Source organism: Gymnoscopelus microlampas (genome assembly GCF_963454915.1).
Source record: "Gymnoscopelus microlampas genome assembly, chromosome: 15".
NCBI classification, from domain to species: Eukaryota; Metazoa; Chordata; class Actinopteri; order Myctophiformes; family Myctophidae; genus Gymnoscopelus; species Gymnoscopelus microlampas.
Window position 1 is genome coordinate 16,599,990 of NC_139952.1, and position 20,756 is coordinate 16,620,745.

At 41.6% G+C, this 20,756-nt stretch overlaps 1 protein-coding gene across 2 annotated transcripts in view; it reads left to right on the forward strand.

Moving 5' to 3' along the window:
• The first annotated feature begins 485 nt into the window (after positions 1-485).
• Positions 486-20,756, forward strand: part of samd12 (sterile alpha motif domain containing 12) — a 225,249-nt gene continuing 204,978 nt past the window's right edge. Inside the window, exon 1 of one of the 2 annotated variants that reach the window (XM_084081257.1) lies at positions 486-641. In XM_084081257.1, the coding sequence (XP_083937383.1) occupies positions 629-641 (13 nt within the window). In that variant the 5' untranslated portion in view covers positions 486-628. Of the gene's footprint in view, positions 642-2,612; positions 2,727-20,756 lie in introns of those variants that run through there. The other variant, XM_084081256.1, reaches the window with a different exon arrangement.

Genomic DNA, 20,756 nt, shown 5'->3' on the forward strand with positions numbered 1-20,756 from the left:
GATAGTCAGTACTGTAGTCAGTACCATATTCATTACCATAGTCAGTACCATAGTCAGCACCATAGTCAGCACACACACCTTGGTAATTTAACTTTGGTTACATACATACATACAGACAGACAGACAGACAGACAGACAGACAGACAGACAGACAGACAGACAGACAGACAGACACACATATATATATATATATATATATCACATATATATATATATATATATATATATATATATATATATATATATATATATATATATATATATCAGGTTTAGGGTTATCACCAAAGATAATAATTTATATATTTAATTTGTACTTTTTAATACTGAGTTTTTACTTTAGTTTATTATACCTTGTCCACCAATGCATTTTCTATACCTGTGGTGGAGTAGGCATTTTTGAAAAATGATAAATGCTGTCTGTCTGATGAGAAGCCTTGGTCGTGCTGTGAGACTACACTCCCCAGAATGCTTTGAGAGGTGGCGGCAGCAGCAGCAGCTGTGCGCTCGAGCTCGCCCGCAGCAAAGTGTTCATTACGTGCGAAACAAGGTAATGAGAGAGCGCTGAGTTAAACATTTCCTCTTGTCAGCTCCCCGCGAATGATGCCCACATCTATGGAGCAGTAGCACAATGGCAGTCGAAGGTAAGGCTCATTCATTTAAGCGTTTCAACGGATAATGTCAATTAGCTTTGGCGCTTAATAGGAGGTGTTATTGTGTCATGATATGAAATAAATAAATAAATACAAGGGAGCTGCGGCTCAATAAAGACGCGCTGTGCACAATCAAGTGAGCAGCTGTGATTGGATGATGTTGCAGTCTGCTCTCACCGAGATTAGACTGGCCTGGTCATTTTTTATCACTGGGCACAGTGTTGCCATGTCCGCGCTATAAGCGACTTTGGGCTTGTTTTCCTGTTTGTTTGTTTGTTTGAAATCTTTAACATTTTGCAAAAAGCACAGAAAGTACAGTTCTATGCAAGGTCTGCTAAAAATGATTAAAACCCAAGAAAGCACTATGGCTTGTTTCCATTCCATGTGTGTATTCATCAATTCATGTAAAGTTGCTTGTAAATATCGGTGGTTGCAGGATTTGTTGGGCTTGTTTCTAAAGTTGCTTATTTGGTCTTGTTTCCTAATGTTGTTTAAACCAGTGGTTCTCAAACATTTTCATGGTAAGGACCGGACCCCTAGATTAATATGTTTGTCCGCAGACACCCCCCCCCCCCACCCCATCTGAAAATATTTTCTTTTTGGGCTTCTTTTCATAGACCTGGTTGCTTGCTTGTTTCTCTCGCGTGACCTGGCAACACCGACTGTGCAGCACCATTGATGATGTCTGATAGACTCTTGCTGCTGCATGAATGATGTATTAATTATTGGCCGTATGACATTACATGATTAGAGTACTGTTAACCCGACTGAAGCGTCATATAGTTTGTTTATATTTATTATGTGCGTCTGGTCTGTTCAGAACGGAGTGGTTTGAATGGATAGAAATGGGAAGACAATATATTGGTTAACAGGTCTGAGCAGCAGAGTGTTGCAGGCTGTTCGTAAACAAGGCGAGAGCAAACACATTTGCACAAATATAATAGAAGAAGTAGATTATTTATTTTGTCGATCATAGCCTCTTCTCTTCGCCTGTTTTCTAAGCTCCGACGGAACCTCTCCCTCCGCTGTATAGCTCCGAGATGAGGTTCCTCGTTTCTCGGTGCCGTTTGAGCAGGACATTGTCGCACATTATCCACTTTACATGTTTCTTACCCCTTTCTGCACATCGTATGCAAAAAGTAAAGGTTTTCTGCCATGCTCTCAGATGTTTTAAGTTCTAGCGCACAATAAAAGCTATCCAACGAGTTGAAGAAAGTATTTCATTCGCCTCTCTCCTCATCCGGTTACATGTTTTTAAGACATTGCGCAAGAGTTGCGCCCGTAGAGATAACATTACTGATTCCCCTACTGGTCAAATGTTGAATTGCATCTTCTAATGCAAAATATTATGGAACCGGCTGAGGACAGAGGCGAATTAAATACTTTTTTTCAACTCGTTGGATAGCTTTTATTGTGCGCTAGAACGTAAAACATCTGAGAGCATGGCAGGAAACCTTGACTTTTTGGATACGATGTGCAGAAAGGGGTAAGAAACATGGAAAGTGGAAAATGTGCGACAATGTCCTGCTCAAACGGCACCGAGAAACGAGGAACCTCATCTCGGAGCTACACAGCGGAGGGAGAGGTTCCGTAGTGGGCTACCTGTTTTCATGAGATTCGTGGTGTGAGACCTCTCATCTCCTTAAGAGCCAGAGCGCACGACTCTCCGAGAGAATAGAAAAGAAAAAAAACATCTGTTTGAATTGAAATCGGACTCACTCAAGGCGCACTCCGAAAATAGCCGAGCTGCAAGCCCATAACGCGCGTAAAGAACGGCTATTTTCGGCGTCGCGCCGTCGGGCGACGAAATATAAAGTAGCTAAACATCATTGTTTCCATTGGAACAGAGCGCAGTCCCTGTGTCTAGTATAGTCTGTTGGAGCATCAGTCAGGCTCGGACGTCTCGCAGCAGGTGGCACATGGAAAAAAAACCTCTAATTTTCAACATTCCTCGTAAAAAGTGTCTATAGTCTTGTCGTCCCCCGTGCTGTCTAAAAAGCAGACACTGCCCCAGGATGCTGGGCCAGTCTCCTCACCTTATCGGAGGCATCTTGTGGATTCAAAATCCAATGAGAGGTATGTGAACCATAGTGGATCACTCACAGCACAGGTACATTCCTTTAAAACTGGCTTTTTTTGTTTTGTTTTGCTCAGGTACGACTGGTATGTGAACAGGCAGTACATTACTCTGACTGACAGCGACAATGACGCTTTTATTTGTCCACTCTTTGTAGCCCTAAACTGTATGATGCTATCAGTTTCATTGGAACCTGTCTCTCCTGTTCCTATAGTATTCCTTTTAGACGTGCGCACACCATGTTCATCCACTGTTTACCAGTTAAATATTTACATGCAATGATTGGAGGCTTGCAAAGCTGGAAGGAATGTGGTAGATGCATGCACTGCTCTCTTTCTGCTGAAGCCACACAGTAAAATCCTCAGTGTTTAACTCAGTGTGAAAATTGACCCATAATGGTCCCGTAAAGAGTCAATTTGTGCACTGTTAAACGCTCCGGATTTCACTACGCGTTGATTTAAAATACCACAAAAACAACATATTCAGGCCACTGTTGATGAATACCAGTGGAAAGCACAGAGATGTGTATATCTAATATTAAATGGCAATGTCAAAGACATGCTGTTATCTTTATCATTGCTTATCTTCATCAGAAATCACTGTTCTGGGCTTTCCTTCACAGACATTCTTTGTCCTCCCCACGGCTCTGAAGCTCCAAAAGACAGAATATGTTACTGGCACTGCTCTGTGCTCATCCACTGCTTTTATCGAAAGCCCTTTTTATATTCTATCCAAGTGAAGTCTATATGCTGTGTACGGGCTGCGCTTTAAGGGAATTTGGGACAAGCCTTATGAAACCATGGCGTTTCTTTTAAAATGTTGCTTTGCAAAAACATGCAATGCTCTGTAAAACAGTGTGGCGTTGTCGAGTCATTCGTGCGGATTTAAAGAACAATTCAGTGAATTACACTACGATTCACTGCGTCTTTGACAAAAATGGATGAGATGTGCCATTATCCACTGAAGCTGCAATAGTTAGTGTAATGCCATCTGCCATGGTTGAGCACAGAGTGCAGAAAAAAACTGCCTTTCCAAAGCGACAAGGCCAGATCATATTTTGCCAGAATAGCCTAAGCTTGCATTCTAGTAATGCACAGTAGTTGGAATAGGATACTTTGACGTCTGTTCATGTCAGAAAGTGAGGACCATGCCTCAGAGAGACACGGACTCATTCACCTCAGGTGACAGTTATTAAAGACGGGGTGCCGTGATTTTCAGTGATCCCCCCCCCCCCCCCCCCCCAAAACATAATCATCAGGTATTATGGTTATACTAGGAGGAAGATTTTTTTCAAAAAAAGTGTACAGAAATTGTTAAAATTATGTTTTTATGTGGACACGCCTCCAGTTAATTAAGTATACCTGGTACCTTAGCACCTCCTCCACCACCTTAGCACCACCCACCTGTCCTAGTCCCTCCTCCTCCTCATGCCCACGCCTGTTGTGTTATGATAATGAGGGGGATGGTATATTTTTACTATGTCACTAAAGGGCTGTTTTTCTATTGGCACGTTTGACCCTCAAGGTTTCAGCCTCCAGGTAGAAACTCAAAATAGTCAGAGAAGACATAAAACACCATAAAAACACCACCAGGGGGCTTAATGAAGTTCTATCAACTTCATAGACACATGAAAAACAGAAAAAGTGCAAAACCATGGCACCACCTCTTTAATATAATATTTATATACCAATGCATGGACAATGTAAAATCCTCGGTATTAATTTTACTTGTTTATACATGTGTATATGAAAACCTCCTTAAGTGTGTATAAATATTTGTACAGTCTCAGTTAAATTAAAGCGGCAATCTGTACATTTCATGTCCTACCCGGGGATTTGAACCCCTGTCTGCCATGTGGGAGACCAAACTTAACGCTGCTCTGTCAAAAAAAAGGCATCCCCGCTCTTCCAGGGGCGATATTGTCCCTTGTGAGCTTCGGGCAGTGCTACTTTTTCACGTCTCGCTGGTTTATCTGGCAGAGACGGTGTAAATTGATTGATTGGCAATTACTGTGAATGTGCCAGAGTTTAACAAAACAATTATCGTTCCTATTTAACAGTATAGAGCGCACATGATAAATGATAGGCCTAATTGCATTGGCATTTTGTTTTAATTCTTCCAAGATTGAAGCAACGCTGACGTCTTTGTATAGTTCTGATGCAGTGTAGATCACTGCGGCACTTTGTGGCGGCGCTTTTATTGGCGATATAACCTTTTTGACGATATGTAATTCTGCAGTGTCACTGTTTGTCGATGTACCATTCTACCAGCCCCTACGTATAAGATAGTGAATATATATATATATATATATATATATAGGGCAAGTATGAATAATTAATAACGTACGAGAAGACAATTAACCCATTAAGACCGGGATCTGCATCTGTGTCATTTTTAGATTTCTTTGGGCTATTCAAAAAATAGCAGATATACCAGCTCATAGCGCGGCACCGAGTGCCGCGCTATGAACTTGTAGATCTGCTATTTTTGGAAAAAATCGTGAAAATGTTTGCAAATCTTTGAATGTGTGTATTTTTCAAAGCAAACATTTTTAACTCAAATCTTTGCTTCTGGGGGATTCTATGAATGTCTTCTCAGTGGTTCTCAAACTTTTTTCATGTCAAGGACCGCCAAAATGATATGTATTTGTCCGTGGACCCCCATCTCAAATGATGTTGTTCCAGGGACCCCCCCCCCCTCAGAAGCAAAGATTTGAGTTGTTCGCTTAAAAATATACATATTCAAAGATTTGCAAAAATGTTCATGATTTAAAAAAAAAATGGAGCTTGTAGATCTGCTATTTTTGAATAACCAAATAAATCTTAAAATGACACACAGATGCGTTCCCGGTCTTAATGGACTAAGCCTACCTCCTAGAGTCCTGCAGCTTTGTGACTTCTTTGCTGCATTTGCATTAGTCATGTGAGCGTTACAGTATTTTGAAGTTCCCCCCTGCTAAATGTAAAAGCGAGGGTTGATGGGGTGCTTGATGTAAATTCATTTGTATGCCGAGCGATGATGACTTTTGGTTTGAAATGCCACCGCTCAGACCATAAAAAGGAATATTAATATAACACAGGGTGCATTGTCACGCATGTCATTCACTCTCATAGAGATAGCAGGGACATAACGTGTCATATTCTTGCCGGGTGGAAAAATGAAACTTTGTCTTGGGTGTCGTATTTGGTATAGATTTGGAGAGATGCATTGCTGTGTGAGATGAAGATGCTGTTGCTATTAGGCAGGGCCAGATTGAGATGGGTTGCGTCATCAGGACAAAGGTGGACAGGAATGAAACATGAAACAGGTGAAACGCGTCACGATGCGACGTGTTTTGAGCTTATAGATCGGCTATTTCCACTATTAACCCATTAAGACCTGGAACTGTGTCATTTTTAGATTCGAGCTAAAAAAGCATTATTTTACACTTTGGGCTGTTCAAAAATAGCAGATCTACAAGCTCATAGCGCGGCACCGAGTGCCGCGCTACGAGCTTGTATATCTGCTATTTTTGAAAATTCATGAAAATGTGTGCAAATCTTTCAATATATATATTTTTTAAGTGAACATTTTTAACTAAAATCTTTGCTTCTAGGGGTCCCTGGAACAACATATTTTGATGGGGGTCCACGGCCAAATACATATAATGTTGGGGGTCCTTGACATGAAAAAGATTGAGCACCAGTGATGTAGAAACATACGTTTTTCAGAAAACTGTTGAGATTTAGGAGACATGTAGAATCGGCTTCAGGTCTCAATGGGTTAATGTTTATTTTTAAGTATAAAATAATTCAATATGTGTTATTTTTGTCATATCTGCCCTGTGCAACTTTTGTTTACGAAAGCTAAAAGCCAAACAGAAATGTATTTTTTTTTAATTCATAATGTTCCATTCATTTTCAACGACAGAAACACAATTAAATTGTTAATCGCAATTATTTGAGTGATAATTAATCGTCAATTTAAATGTGTAATCTTGACAGCCCTAGTCGAGTGGAAACCTGGGATGTCCAAAACTGTTACTTTTCAGGAAATGGGGAAAAAATACAGTGTGTTCCAGTAGATCCAGTGTAGTTATTAGTCACAAGCTCTTGGTGGTGGTTTAATTTAAATATTTATAAAACCCACAGACAGACGACCATACTTTCAACCTTCAACCCTATTTAGTAATGTCATCTTTAGGTGAAAACGTATTAACATCATAAATGTTCTGACGCACGTCGCAACTCATGTGGTGAGTTCATAGACGGTATAAAATGGGGCATCAATTTATGGACCCAGGGTTGCCAGATCTGCTTATTACAATTTCCCCGCAAGATTTTTATTTGAAAATAGCCGATCTACAAGCTCACAACGCGTCGCATCGCGACGCGTTGTGAGCTTGTAGATCTGCTATTTTCAAATAGCTGATGTACATGTTAAAGTACTCTTTTGGCCCATAGTCGCTTCTTTTTTCGCTGTTTTTTCCTAGACCTGGTTGCTTGTGTCTCTCACAGAATCTGGCAACACTGCTGGTGGACCCTCAAAAAAATCCCTAAAGCTTTTACCATCCATCCGGTCTTGTCTGTCTCTTAACCGACCCTCTCTGTGGGGCCTGTCTTCAGGGAAGCGTGTGAGAGCCCATGGGTCCTGGGTTAAGTTGAGCAAGGTTCGCATCACTGGAATTTTTGGGATTATGTATCCCCGATTCAGTTAAATGTGCGCTTGCGTTATACTGCAGCCTCCAGCCGTATAGGCTACTTTGTCTCGACCGTGTGCTGTGAAATGGTGGGTGAGTTGTTTTGAGCAACGCAACCTCTCTGCAAAGTGATTTATTTCACTATCAAAACCGAGGGCCTCGGCTTGTGGACTGCAACGTGATGTGTCCCAAATTGGTGCACATTTATATGCAACACACAGTCATGTACATGCACAGTATACTGAATATGTTTGCACAGACTTAAAGATGTGCACGCACATACACGCATTCAGTGTGTATATATATATACACGCACGCACGCACGCACGCGCGCGCACGCACGCACGCACGCACGCACGCACGCACGCACGCACGCACGCACGCACGCGCGTACAGTACAGACGCATGAACTTGTTTAGTTTATATTAAAGGAGGAGTTCACCCAAAAAATGACTTATTTTCTATCAATTGCACACCCTATGAAGCCTTGAATCCATGGATTATTTTTTGTTTTTGTCGCATTCCTAAGCTAATAATTTGATTCCCGTCTCCTACCGGCTAATGTATCCGGTAGGATAGTAGATTATTTGTGTCTCCTACCGGAAATACACACACACACAGTCATCAAATTATTGTCTTAGGAATGCCACAAAAACAAAAATAAATCCATGAAATCAAGGCTTCATGGGGTTTGTAATTGATAGAAAATAAGTAATTTTTTGGGTGAACTCCCCCTTTAACGCTTTTGATTTGCATTTTGATTTCTAGACCTTAATTCCACTGGGAAAATGAAGTCGGCTTCAACCAGCTGACGGCTGCTCAAATGGTCTTGAAGAGCGCTTGGGGAAAGAGCTGGTAAAGTGTCTTTGTTCAAGGACACGTATAGACATGGCTGGGCGGGGAGGCAAACCGATGGCCAGTCCAAATGTCAAATTTGGCAGTGTTGCGCACGCACGCACACACGCACACACACACACACACACACACACACACACACACACACACACACACACACACACACACACACACACACACACACACACACACACACACACACACACACACACACACACAGAGCCTATAGAGGCCCCCCCAGAGCTTGAAATGTGTCCACCCGTAATGTTTACCCCTGTAGCTGAGATTTCCCGTATCTCCGTCGGCCTCCTCTCTAGTTTGCTTTGCCTCTCTCCAGTGTGTCCTACCCTGACCCGCATGTCTGTGCATCCATTCAGAAAGCTCATTCTAAAAAACCTCCTTCGGGATGTAGCTTAGTTAGCAACAGAAGTAAATTACATAAACCGAAACACATTTGAGTGAGGGGGAGGGGGGGGGTGGTTTTGATAGATTATATACATCTCTTCAGTTGCAGTCGTGCTATTGGATATCCTGGAAAGTGTGTGACTATCTACGACAAGCAAACGCAACTACTTTATACGTAGTCTTCAGTCCTTCCAATATTCTACCGGTTCTTCCTATTGCCCCTACTGTATTGTGTCCTAGCTCAGTGGTTTTCGACCCTTTTCATATCAAGGGCCAAGGGCCATTATTTATGACCTGAGGCGATTCTTAAAAAAAATCTAAATCCTAACAGTTTTTTGAAAAAAATCTTAAAAAAAAAAAAAAATCACGATTTTTCAAAAATAGCAGATATACAAGCTCATAGCGCGGCCGCGCTATGAGCTTGTATATCTGCTATTTTTGAATAGCCAAAGATATCTAAAGTGACACAGATGCGTTCCAGGTCTTAATGGGTTATTCGGCATTTGACCCACGGACCACCATTTGATGAGATTTAATAATAATAATAATACATACAATTTATATAGCGCTTTTCTAGGTACTCAAAGTCGCTTTACAGAGCAGAATTAAAACAACTTTATTAGACTCGACTAGTTAAAATGCAGCCTCTCAGACCCAAAACCTTAGAATATTGTTATCGTCGGATAAAGATTTTGTCCACAATTCCATGCTGTGTTGAGGTTGGTACCATAGGAGGATGAGAGGCAAACGTCGATCAAAATAACAATTCTTTAATCAAAGTAATGCAGAGGTTTAACAATAATCTAACTCTTGAGAGCGTAAAATGAAACCAAATTTGGTTTCATGATTTTACGCTCTGAAGAGCTAAAGAGCTATATAAGGGTCCATTTGGTTGCCAACGTCATTTAGCTGGGGACCAACCTGGAACCCCCTCCAAGGACCACTGGTGGTCCCCGGGCCACTGGTTGAGAACCAGTGTCCCTAGCTAGTTCAGCTTGGGAGGGGAGAGAGCACAGCCAGCAGGGCTGTAATCCAGGGCTCCGGGGCTGATGAACCTGTCAGGCTATTTTGTTGTCCGGCAAGTTGGTTTCTTTCACTTCATTTAACAGCGGAAAATAGAGTCACATCTTCCCCACAGCACCGAGTGTGCCGTTCTGTTCTGCAGTCCGTGCTCTTTGTGTTTCACACATCGCACTTTGCCAGTGGTGGAAAGTAACTAAGTACATTTACTTAAGTGCTGTACTTAAGTACAATTTTGAGGTATTTGTACTTGACTCGAGTATTTTCCAATACTTCTACTTCTACCCCGCGACATCTCAGAGGCAAATATTGTACTTTTACTCCACCGCAATTATTTGAAAACTTTAGTTGCTAGTTACTTTGCAGATATAAACGATTACATTATAAAACATACATTAACCACTTCAGCCCTATTTTATACATAGGCTATTTGAAAATAGCCGATCTACCAGCTCACAACGCGTCGCATCGCGACGCGTTGTGAGCTTGTAGATTTGCTATTTTCAAACATTTTACTACTTTTACTTTTGGTACTTTAAGTACATTTTGATGCCAATACGTTTGTACTTTTTACTCAAGTAACATTTTAATTCAGGACTTTTACTTGTAACAGAGTACTTCTACATTGCAGTATTGATACTTTTACTTAAGTAAAACATTTGAGTGCTTTTCCCACCACCGCATTTTGCCCACCATTTGGTTTAGTGCGGTTATGATCGAAGACGTGTGCTGCTAAGCCATTTAAAAAGAGATGGCGCATGCACATTTCTTCTACAGCAGTGGTTCTCACTTTTTCACGTCCAGGACCCCCTCAAATTGATATGTTTTTGGCAGCGGACCCCCCATCTGAAAAGATTTACGCGGCGGTCCCCGTCCCTGGCATAAAATATGCCTTCTTGTGCGTTTGAAAAACCCTAGTAAACTGTTGGGCGGAATAATTCTCACATGATTTGTGTGACTTTATGCTTTCCATCTTTGAAGATGCTGGCAGAAATATGCAGTTATGTGATAGATTCTGCTTGTTCTGGAACAGGAATAGAATGTAGCTTTTAGGGTTAGAGCAGTGGTTTTCAACCCTTTTCATGCCAAGGACCCCTAAATTGATAAACATTTGGCCACGGACCCCCCATTTGAAAATGTTTTGTGCCAGGGACCCCCAGAAGCAAAGATATCAGTTAATTTTCGCTTTAGAAAATATAAATGTTCAAAGATATGCACACTTTTTCAAGGTTTTTCAAAAATAGCAGATCGACAAGCTCTTGTATATCTGCTATTTTTAGCGGCGCTAGCCGCTCTATACCTTTAGGTATAGAGCGGATATTAGCCCTCTATACCTGGCTTTTGCGTCAACGTTCTGATTGGTCAGGCTCGCCAAGGTTCTGATTGGTCAGGTCCGTCAACGTTCTGATTGGTCAGGCCCGCCAAGGTTCTGATTGGTCAGGTCCGTCAACGTTCTGATTGGTCAGGCCCGTCAAGGTTCTGATTGGTCAGGTCCGTCAACGTTCTGATTGGTCGGGCCCGTCGAGGTTCTGATTGGTCAGGTCCGTCAACGTTCTGATTGGTCAGGCCCGTCAAGGTTCTGATTGGTCAGGCCCGTCAACGTTCTGATTGGTCAGGCAAGGGAACTATTCATGACATCAATATTATATCATGAATACAAAATTAGATGGTTTATATAAACTGTAAAAGTCCGGAACATAAACACTCTGGGTACAGCTTATAAATTGTATAGATTATTTCATAACACATACATATCTTTCTGGTACCACATTTATACACACGCACACACAAAGTTTATTTTTTAGGTACCCACTCTATCAGCTATGACAGATCAGTTTTTGCCACTTACCTTGGAATGCATTTGGTGATTCGCTTCCAATGGCACTATTTAGTGCCACTGGAAGCCTTGAAATAAATTTACAGAGATTTAATATTGTTTCTCTAGTATTTCTCTGTGTGTACGTATGTCCGTGTCTATGTCCAGGTGTATGTCCATCCTTATGTTCGTCCTCTGTATTCTTATTAACTGGGGTATAAACTAATATTGATATTATATATTAGATATTAATATTGAAACACATATCTATGACAAAATATATCAAAGGCGCCGCTACCTTCACACAGGTGTGATTTTTTGAATAGCCAAAGCTAAGTGGTTAAAAATGATTGTGACGCTATGTTAACTAATTTTGCTGGGGACCCCCTGGTACGTACTCCTTCAAGGACCACTGGTGGTCCCCGGACCACTGGTTGAAAACCACTGGGTTAGAGGAATTGAATCAGTCGCTAGGTTGTGAGGGGATGTGTGGGTGGGTACGCAAGTGTCAATTAGTGTGAGATAAAGCCACTGAGAAAAGATAGTGTCCATATACCATTGGTCCTCAAAGTGGGGTCCGAGGACCCCCAGGGGTACTTGAGGGGGTTCCAGGGGGTCCCCAGCTAAATGATGGACAGGGACCAAATGGACCCTTATGGGTCTGTAACTCTGAGAGTGTACAAATGGAACCAAATGGACCCTTACGGGTCCATTTGGTTCCATTTGTACACTCTCAGAGTTAAATTAACATTGATTTTACAATATGAATTGGGGTCCCAGAGACATACATGCCATTAAATGGGGTCCCGTAGCCCTAATGCATGTCAAACTGGAGGTCCTTGAAATTAAAATGGTTGAAATCACTGCTAAAGAGCCGTAAAATAAAAAATCTTCTATTATGGGGGTCCCTGGCTTATCTTTTCAAATGGGGGTCCGCGGTCTAATAAGTGTCTATGTGGGGGTCCTTGGCACGAAAAAGTTTGAGAACCGCTGCCATATACCATGTGAGTCGTCGCTGACAGGGTTGAACTGAAAACTCAAAGCTTTTTGTATCATTGCTCAATATGAACTAAGTAAGCCACACGTTATTTTTACACTTCACACATGCAGTGTATTTATACTGTGGTAGAATCACAAGGATGAAGACTTAACAGGATGTCTACTGTATATTTAGACCTGATGAACAAGCATTTGAGGCCAGGGAAAGCTGCGAAATAAGCCGCTTCCAGCGCCCTTCACAGTATTGGGGCCAGTCATTGAAACTCTGTCCCATAGTGTTGGAGAAGTTGCTCCCCAATTAACTAAGCTACCAATTATTCTACGCTGGAAATAGCTTGTCTAGATATTAGAGCTATATTTATTCAACCCATTAAAACCGGGAAAGCATCCGTGTCATTTTAGATTTTAGTTATATAGCCTGTATTTTAAAGATATTTTATTTGGACCCTTTTCTGCCTTTAATTGAGAGGAAAGTCAGCTGACAGGAAATGGGGGGGGGGGGGGGGGGAAGATGGGTCGGGGGGGGTGACACACAGCAAAGGCCGTCGGGATCGGGAGTCGAACTCGTGATACTGCCGCCCTTCTGGAGGAACCCTGGCACAAAACATTCTTGAGATGGGGTGGGGGGTCCCTGGCCAAATACATCATCATTTTGAGGGTCCTCCTTGATATGAAAAGGTTTGAGCACTGCACCACTGATCTAGCAACATAAGTTTAGCAGAGAACTGTTAGGATTTAGAAGACTTTTTTTTGGAATCGGCCTCAGGTCTTAATGGGTTAATGTTCCTGATTAATTCTGTCTTACCTATTTATATTACATATTGTGATGTCACGTGAAGCTTGACCATTGTTAGGTGTTCACTGACCATGTGCCCATGTATGGAGCTGGACGGACACACGGACGGACGGACGGACACACACACTGACGGACAAAGTGAAAACATACTCTCCACCATGCCTTCGGCCTGGCGGAGACAAAAAATAACATAAATTCAAAACTTTTGCTCGAACGCCCTACTTCTGATGAAGGCCAGAAGGGCCAAAACTATGGATCAACAGTTATTCGGTTAGCTGGTTGCGCATTTATTGAAAAATATCTGAATATGCTTATTGGCTCAAAAACATACTCATTGATTTCCACACCAGGAGGTATACTAGTTCAGAGTGAGAGCAATGCATGTACAATGAAATGCATGTATAGCTCTGTTTAGAACCATTTCACAAAGAAGGATGATGAAAATTATAGGTTCACAACAGCTTGTAGGTTTGTAAAATGAAGTGATTCCAACCAGGAAAAGACAACACTTATGCCATATTATATCCCCAAAATCCCAGACGATATCTGGTCTCATCACGACTACATAAATATCCATATATTGCCCAGCCCTATAGGTTGCAACGCTATATTGCACGTCCAGTTCACCTTTTATCAAACCATGGCATCTGAATACCCTGCTGTATTGAATGCAGAACAAGGCATTGCAAACACCCAAGTCCCTGATGACCATGAAGTTCAATGAACTCTGTCTCACTGACTGATTAAGGCCACTGAAGTGAGACAATTTGTGTCACTGATATTACAGTGACTGTGGAAGGAAGAGAAAGAGGTCAATGTCAGGTGAAGTCAGCCGTGACTAGCTTTATAACGACTTTAAGCCTACCATCACTAGTCGTATCACCAGATACATAGAGAAGCAGAATGACAAGGCAGAATTGCATATTACATATTGTATGTAATGTTTTACCTATGTGCATAGGACCCCCTCTAAAATGAGATGCTGCATCTCAAGGGGATATTCTCTCAATAAATTCTGACCAAATGCTGACCAATGTTTATGAAATTTCATATCGTCAATAAAAGCACTGCCACAAAGTGCCAAAGTCAACTCCCGTTTTCAGTATTATAATAGGCTATAGAGAATTGTTAATGGGCCGTCCTACAACTATAATAACAGGCTGTGTTTTAGCTCAATTAAACAGAAAAGGCATTTTTTTCAGGTTGTTATACCAATTTCATCCAGTCAGGAGAGACATACTGTCAGGATACAGCATAAACAAGTGAAATTGGAAGTGATGAAACAAAACAAATGAGCAGACAAAGTTGGAATTGAAACTCTACAAAATTGAGGCTGATGAATGAGTTCGCTTTAGTGATTAGTTGAAATTTGGTGAACCCACCTGAATATAAATGTTGTGTTTATTAAAGCACTTGAGCTACCCCTGTTACTGAACAAGTCAACTCTATAGTAATGATTATTATCAGAATATAGAGCTTGAACTTTTTAACACAAAACTTTTTGTTGTAACAAAAATCACTAAAGTCTTTCATGGATAGTTTATTCAAAGCAGATGTGATTCAATTAGTACTGTAGTTGCAAATACTCCTCTTCATTTATTCCACCGTTTAGAGTATAGATAACCACCTTAATCTAAATAATCTAATCTAATTATTCATCTAATTAATAAACTTTCATGATTATGGAATTATGAAATGTAAAATAACGATTTTCGATTATTATAGTTAGGGTAACTTGTGATATTTTTTTGGTTAAAACTACGTTTTTTTGTTAAAAGGTTAAAGCACTATATTATGATAGTAATCATTGCTATAGAGGATTTGTTGAGTAACGGGAGTCTCCCTGTCTCTCCAGCTCTTTATTAAACAGAACATACATTTTCAGGTACAGTAGGTAACAAAATGTTAGCCAATCAAGAGAGAGTACCCATTTCAGTCAGGAACACTCACGCCAAAGTAGATTCAACCATTTATTGCAACAAATGGAATACAGTTAAACTTGCCGTTAATGGCTCCGCTCTTTAAGATGTTCCCTAACATTAGCTAAGCAGCATGCTGAGCATAATCAGGGAACACAATGCTAAATCCCCCCACAGGTATACAAGAGCGGGCCCATAGCAAGACATTTAACCCATTTTTAGATTTGAGCTAAAAAGCATTATTTTACACTTTGGGCTATTCAAAAATAGCAGATATACAAGCTCATAGCGCGGCACCGAGTGCCGCGCTACGAGCTTGTAGATCTGCTATTTTTGAAAAATCGTGAAAATGTGTGCAAATCTTTGAATATATATATTTTAAAGCGAACATTTTTAACTCAAATCTTTGCTTCTGGGGGTCACTGGAACAAAATATTTTGATGCGGCCAAATACATATCATTTTGGGGGTCCTTGACATGAAAAAGATTGAGCACCACTGACATAGAAACATACGTTTTTCAGAAAACTGTTTGGGATTTAGGAGACATGTAGAATCGGCTTCAGGTCTCAAAGGGTTAATCAGATTAACTTGAGTCATACAATCTTTGTACGCATTTTGAACAATAAAGCCATAGAATATTGAATTCAGATTAGAGCCATGCAAACATTGAATTCCAGTTTACTTTAGAGCCATGCACACATGAATTTCAGTTCAACATTCAGTTTAAACGTTTGAGTAATGCAAGACTCTGAACTATAAGGTGGAGGCTGGGGTGGTGGAGGCAAGCTTTGCCGCAGCAGCAGCAGCAGCAGCATCGTGTGTGTCAGCAATTGAAAAGCAGAGATCTAGCCGTATTTAAACGGACCGCCTTGTTGTGGGAATGAGGTATTATTAGTGTGTAGGAAAGCGTGGCTGATTGAAAGCAATCAGGCACACTGACAGCTGATTACAGCTGAGGCGTTTGCGACTTCCGTGTCCTGCATGAACTAACGCTATGCTTGATTTATCAGCTTAATTTTTTATAGTGTTCCAGTTCCAATTGTGTCTGTTAATTTCTTTGTGTCATCACTTCCAATTTCGTACCCTATCCGTCCGTCCCTCCGTGTGTCCGTGTGTCCGTCAGTCTGTGAGCAGCTAATCTCCGCCACCGTTGGCTCGAACGACGTGAAACTGTGCACACACACTCCCTGGATACCAGAGCAAAACCACCAAATCCTTCACATCTGCCTGTTATAGTGCCACCAATTTTGCCATTTTTAGCGGTGCCAACCGCTCTACACTTGACTTTGTCCGTATGTACGTTTTAGCCTGGGATGCGCACGGCACACAAGCAACACATACAAACACACACACACACACACACACACACACACACACACACACACACACACACACAGACTTGGACATTGCCTATGCCATCTCTGCTCTCTTTGGCCACACGTGCCACTGCTTATCAAAGAGGGGTCCAGGGACCCCCCGCGTATGTTATGTCCGTCCGCCCGTTTAGAGCACGGGATTTCAAACAGCTATAACTCCAGTTCCCAGCATGCCACCAAGTCCTAATTTGCTATGTGGACTTAGACCACCAATAGGGACCAGCATGAATTGCTGAAGTTATAAAAGCGGGGTCCAGGGACCCCCAGCGTCTGTTATGTCCGTGGAAGCACGGGATGAGCACATTATGTCCGTGGAAGCACGGGATGAGCACGGGATTTTAAACAGCTATAACTCCAGTTTGCAGCATGCCACGAAGGCCAAATTTGGTATGTGGACTTAGACCACCAATAGGGACGAGCATGAATTGCTGACGTTATCAAAGAGGGGTCCAGGGACCCCCAGCGCCCGTATGAGCAGGGGATGAGCACGGGATTTTAAACAGCTATAACTCCAGTTTGCAGCATGCCACCAAGTCCACATTTGGTATGTGGACTTAGACCACCAATAGGGACCAGCATGAATTGCTGAAGCCCCGCCCCCTCTGTCTTCCCATTGGCTGGCCTTCAAACAGCCATAACTCAAGTTCGCAGCATGCTACGGAGTTCACATTTTGTACATGGCCTCAAACCACCAATAGGGACGAACTGTAATTACTTAAGCCCCGCCCCCTCTGTCTGCCCATTGGCTGGGCTTTAAACAGCCATCATTCCAGTTTGCAGCATGCTACCAAGTAACAATTTGGTACGTGGACTCAGACCACCAATAGGGACGATCTGCAATGAGTTAAGCCCCGCCCCAAAGGCACCGCTTCCTTCACACAGGGTGTGATTTTTCAAAAATGACTGGATTTTGTCCAAAAATAACACAAATCTGTACACAGTATCTCTACTGTCATGTGATCAAGACGGATCTGTCAGATTTTTCATATTCCATCCTGATTGGCTAAGATTGGATTCCAAAGTTTGCGGGAGTGGTCCGTTTTGAACAAAATGCCTCAAATCATGAACTCTGCGTGCGATTGTCGTGAAACTTTGCATGCACAATCCCACTAGGCTGAGGAAGAAATGACACCCCTACATTTTTCGAATCAGACTCATGGTGGCGCTATAACAGGCCGATTCGCGTTTTTACCTATAACTGGACCGATCGGCACACTCCCTAGAGGCCAAGGAAAAACCTCTGCCCTGCATTTTTCACATAGGCCTGTTATAGCGCCATTTTTGCGAAACACATTTTTTGATATCACTCCTACAGATTTTGTCCAAAAATCACTCGCGCAAATCGGTACACATTATCCCTATAGTCATATGATCAACATGGATCTGTCAGACTTTTCATATTCCATCCTGATTGGCTAAGATTGTTATCTAAAGTTTGCAGGAGTGGCTAGTTTTGAACAAAATGCCTCAAATCATGAACGCATAACGTAGTCATGTGCTCAAGACGGATCTGTCCGATTCGTCTTATTCAATCAACATGGCTGCCCCGAGGAGCACTTTTTGTAGTTTAATCTGTATTCTGACTGAGTTCCTTATCTCGATTGGATAAAATTGGTATCCCGACCTGAAAATGCATTTTCTGTTTAATAATTAAGAGCTGGAGAAACACTCTATATAGCAATAAGCACTAACCAGAATATAGAGCCATTTAACAGAGTATTTTAACCAAAGAAAGTCACTTACTTATATTATGAATGATTTTATGGGGACTATGTCCGCCTTTGTTTGTCTTTGTATTTGTATGTTATGTTTATGTTGGACCATGTGTCCTTAACCCTGGAACACTTTAGGTTTCATTGGCTATTCAAAAATAGCAGATATACAAGCTCATAGCGCGGCACCGAGTGCCGCGCTATGAGCTTGTAGATCTGCTATTTTTTTTAAATCGTGGAAATATTTTTTTTATATTTTTTTCCGAAAAACTGTTAGGATTTAGAAAATCTTTAGAAGCGGCCTCAGGTCTTAATGGGTTAATAAAGTTTGATTAATTGAATACCCTACCTTTTTAAAAGCCATCTAGTGAACTTGAAAAAGTACTCTGTCCCACTGTTGAGACTTACAGAAACCCCACGCCCTTCCATTTCAGCTGCAATAGCTCCTGGCACTTTGAGGTTTTAAAGTAAATTGAGTTGAATTGTGTTTCTTGTGAAATATTTATAGCCTTTCCTCCTGCTCCAAATTACGACAATCTATTTTTATTGTGCATTTACTCCCTGCCTTTGATGCAGCAAGCGTTAATAACTATATGCGTGGGTTCTATGCTCCCTGGTGGACCAGAGTGAACGGTAGTTAAATTTAGCTCACTTGGTTCTGTTAAAAAGTGGGTCATATTTCTCTCTCTACTGTACAGTGTCTTTCTCTATCTTTCAAATTTTCTCCAGATGTTCTTTTGTTGCTTATTTCTGTCCCTCTTCCTCTTCCTCTCCATCTTTTGTTGAAGAGGAAGGGGGACCTTTCTGCGTCTCCATCGTTCTTTGTCTCTCTTTCCCTCCCTTTATACGTTAAGTTAAGTTTATGTCCATCAGATTATAACTAAATAGCAAACGTTTTCATGTAAGATATGTCAGACACTGGTTCTCAACGTGTGGTCCAGGGACCTCCAGGGGTCCTTGTGAGAGTGCCAGGGGGTCTTCTTAATAAACAATTGGTAGTTTGGAACCAAATAGACCCTTGCGAGTCTGTAACAAGCGTTTTAACCAAAAATGGACTCTAACGACACAGACTCTACACTCAGAGTTAAATTAGCACTGAGGTTTTAGTGTAGATTGAGGTTCCCGAGATAAAAATCATATCAATTGGGCGTCCATGACCCAATCCACTGTTTCCCCAAACACATTTGTATGGGTTGTGCGTAAATATCCCACGTTTTCGTTACTTTTAAAAAAAATGTCTTCAAAAGAACGAAGTGACACGCTGTGAGCTTGCAAATCGACTAAAATCTAAAATGACACAGATGCTTTCCCGGTTTTGAGGCTAGCAACTCTTCACTGTCAAAGCGTACTGTGCGAGCTAAAGAGTCGCACATTTCAACACTTTAGCAAAAGCATGAATTTCTTGTTTTTCAATCATTTAAAGGTTCTCCAGTTTGCACTTTTTTGATTGTATTAAATACGCATTTAATACAATCAAAATGAAGTAAAAATATAACAAAATAGAAAATATGTAAAATTACAGTGCAGAAGAAATGATTAATTCAAAACACCTCCGTCAAAGGCAACGGCAAACAAATGCAGTGGTGTGACATTCAAAAGCTGCTTATGCAGACTCATGTAGCGCTCTACCTTGACATCAGCAATGACCCACATTTCTCTGTGCCAGTAGACGGGCTGCCCTTTCGATCTTATCCGCCGCTAACGAGGGAGAGGGCCCCGGTGGTGACAAGCCGACTCTCTCCGGATTCATTTTTTTATATCGCAGTGACGCTGTCGAACCATGGCTCTTGGAGTTGTTGTGACAGAAAGTTGACCCGCGCCGGTCTCGTCAAGGGACGGCCTGTCAGCTGGGGTGACCTAGCGTGCGTCCTGTGAATCTCACCCACTGAGACCCAAGCATTTTAATGCAAAGTTATAGGACCAAAACAGTGCTACTATACATGTAAGAATGAGTCATCAGTTGCTGCTTCACAATTTCACACCACTGTACTAATTCTAACGGAGTGTGTTCACTGTAAAATCCTGAGTGTTAACCACAGGAACCCTAGTGTCCCTTTTCTGGGGGGGGGGGAATAACCGATCTACAAGCTCACATTTGTGACGTGTTATTTATTACCCTTGGGGGTAAACCCATGATGCTGAGTGCCAAGCAGGGAGGCATTGGGTCCCATGTTGTAGGCCGGGGCATTGAACCCTAACCTCCCAACCACAAGGCCACTGAGCTTGTACCCATTAACAACATTCCCTGCCTAGAACGACTAAAACGACTTCTGTCCCATAAGCCATGCCTGCCTAGAACGACTAAAACGACTTTTAAAAAATGTTATTTGACCCAAGGAGATATGATTTTTCGAAGATCTAGACTCCCATCCACTTCCTTGTTAACTTAAAACTTAAAAATGCTGTATCTCGGCTCCTGAGTACTTTTTTTTTTTTCTTGGCAGTGGGCAA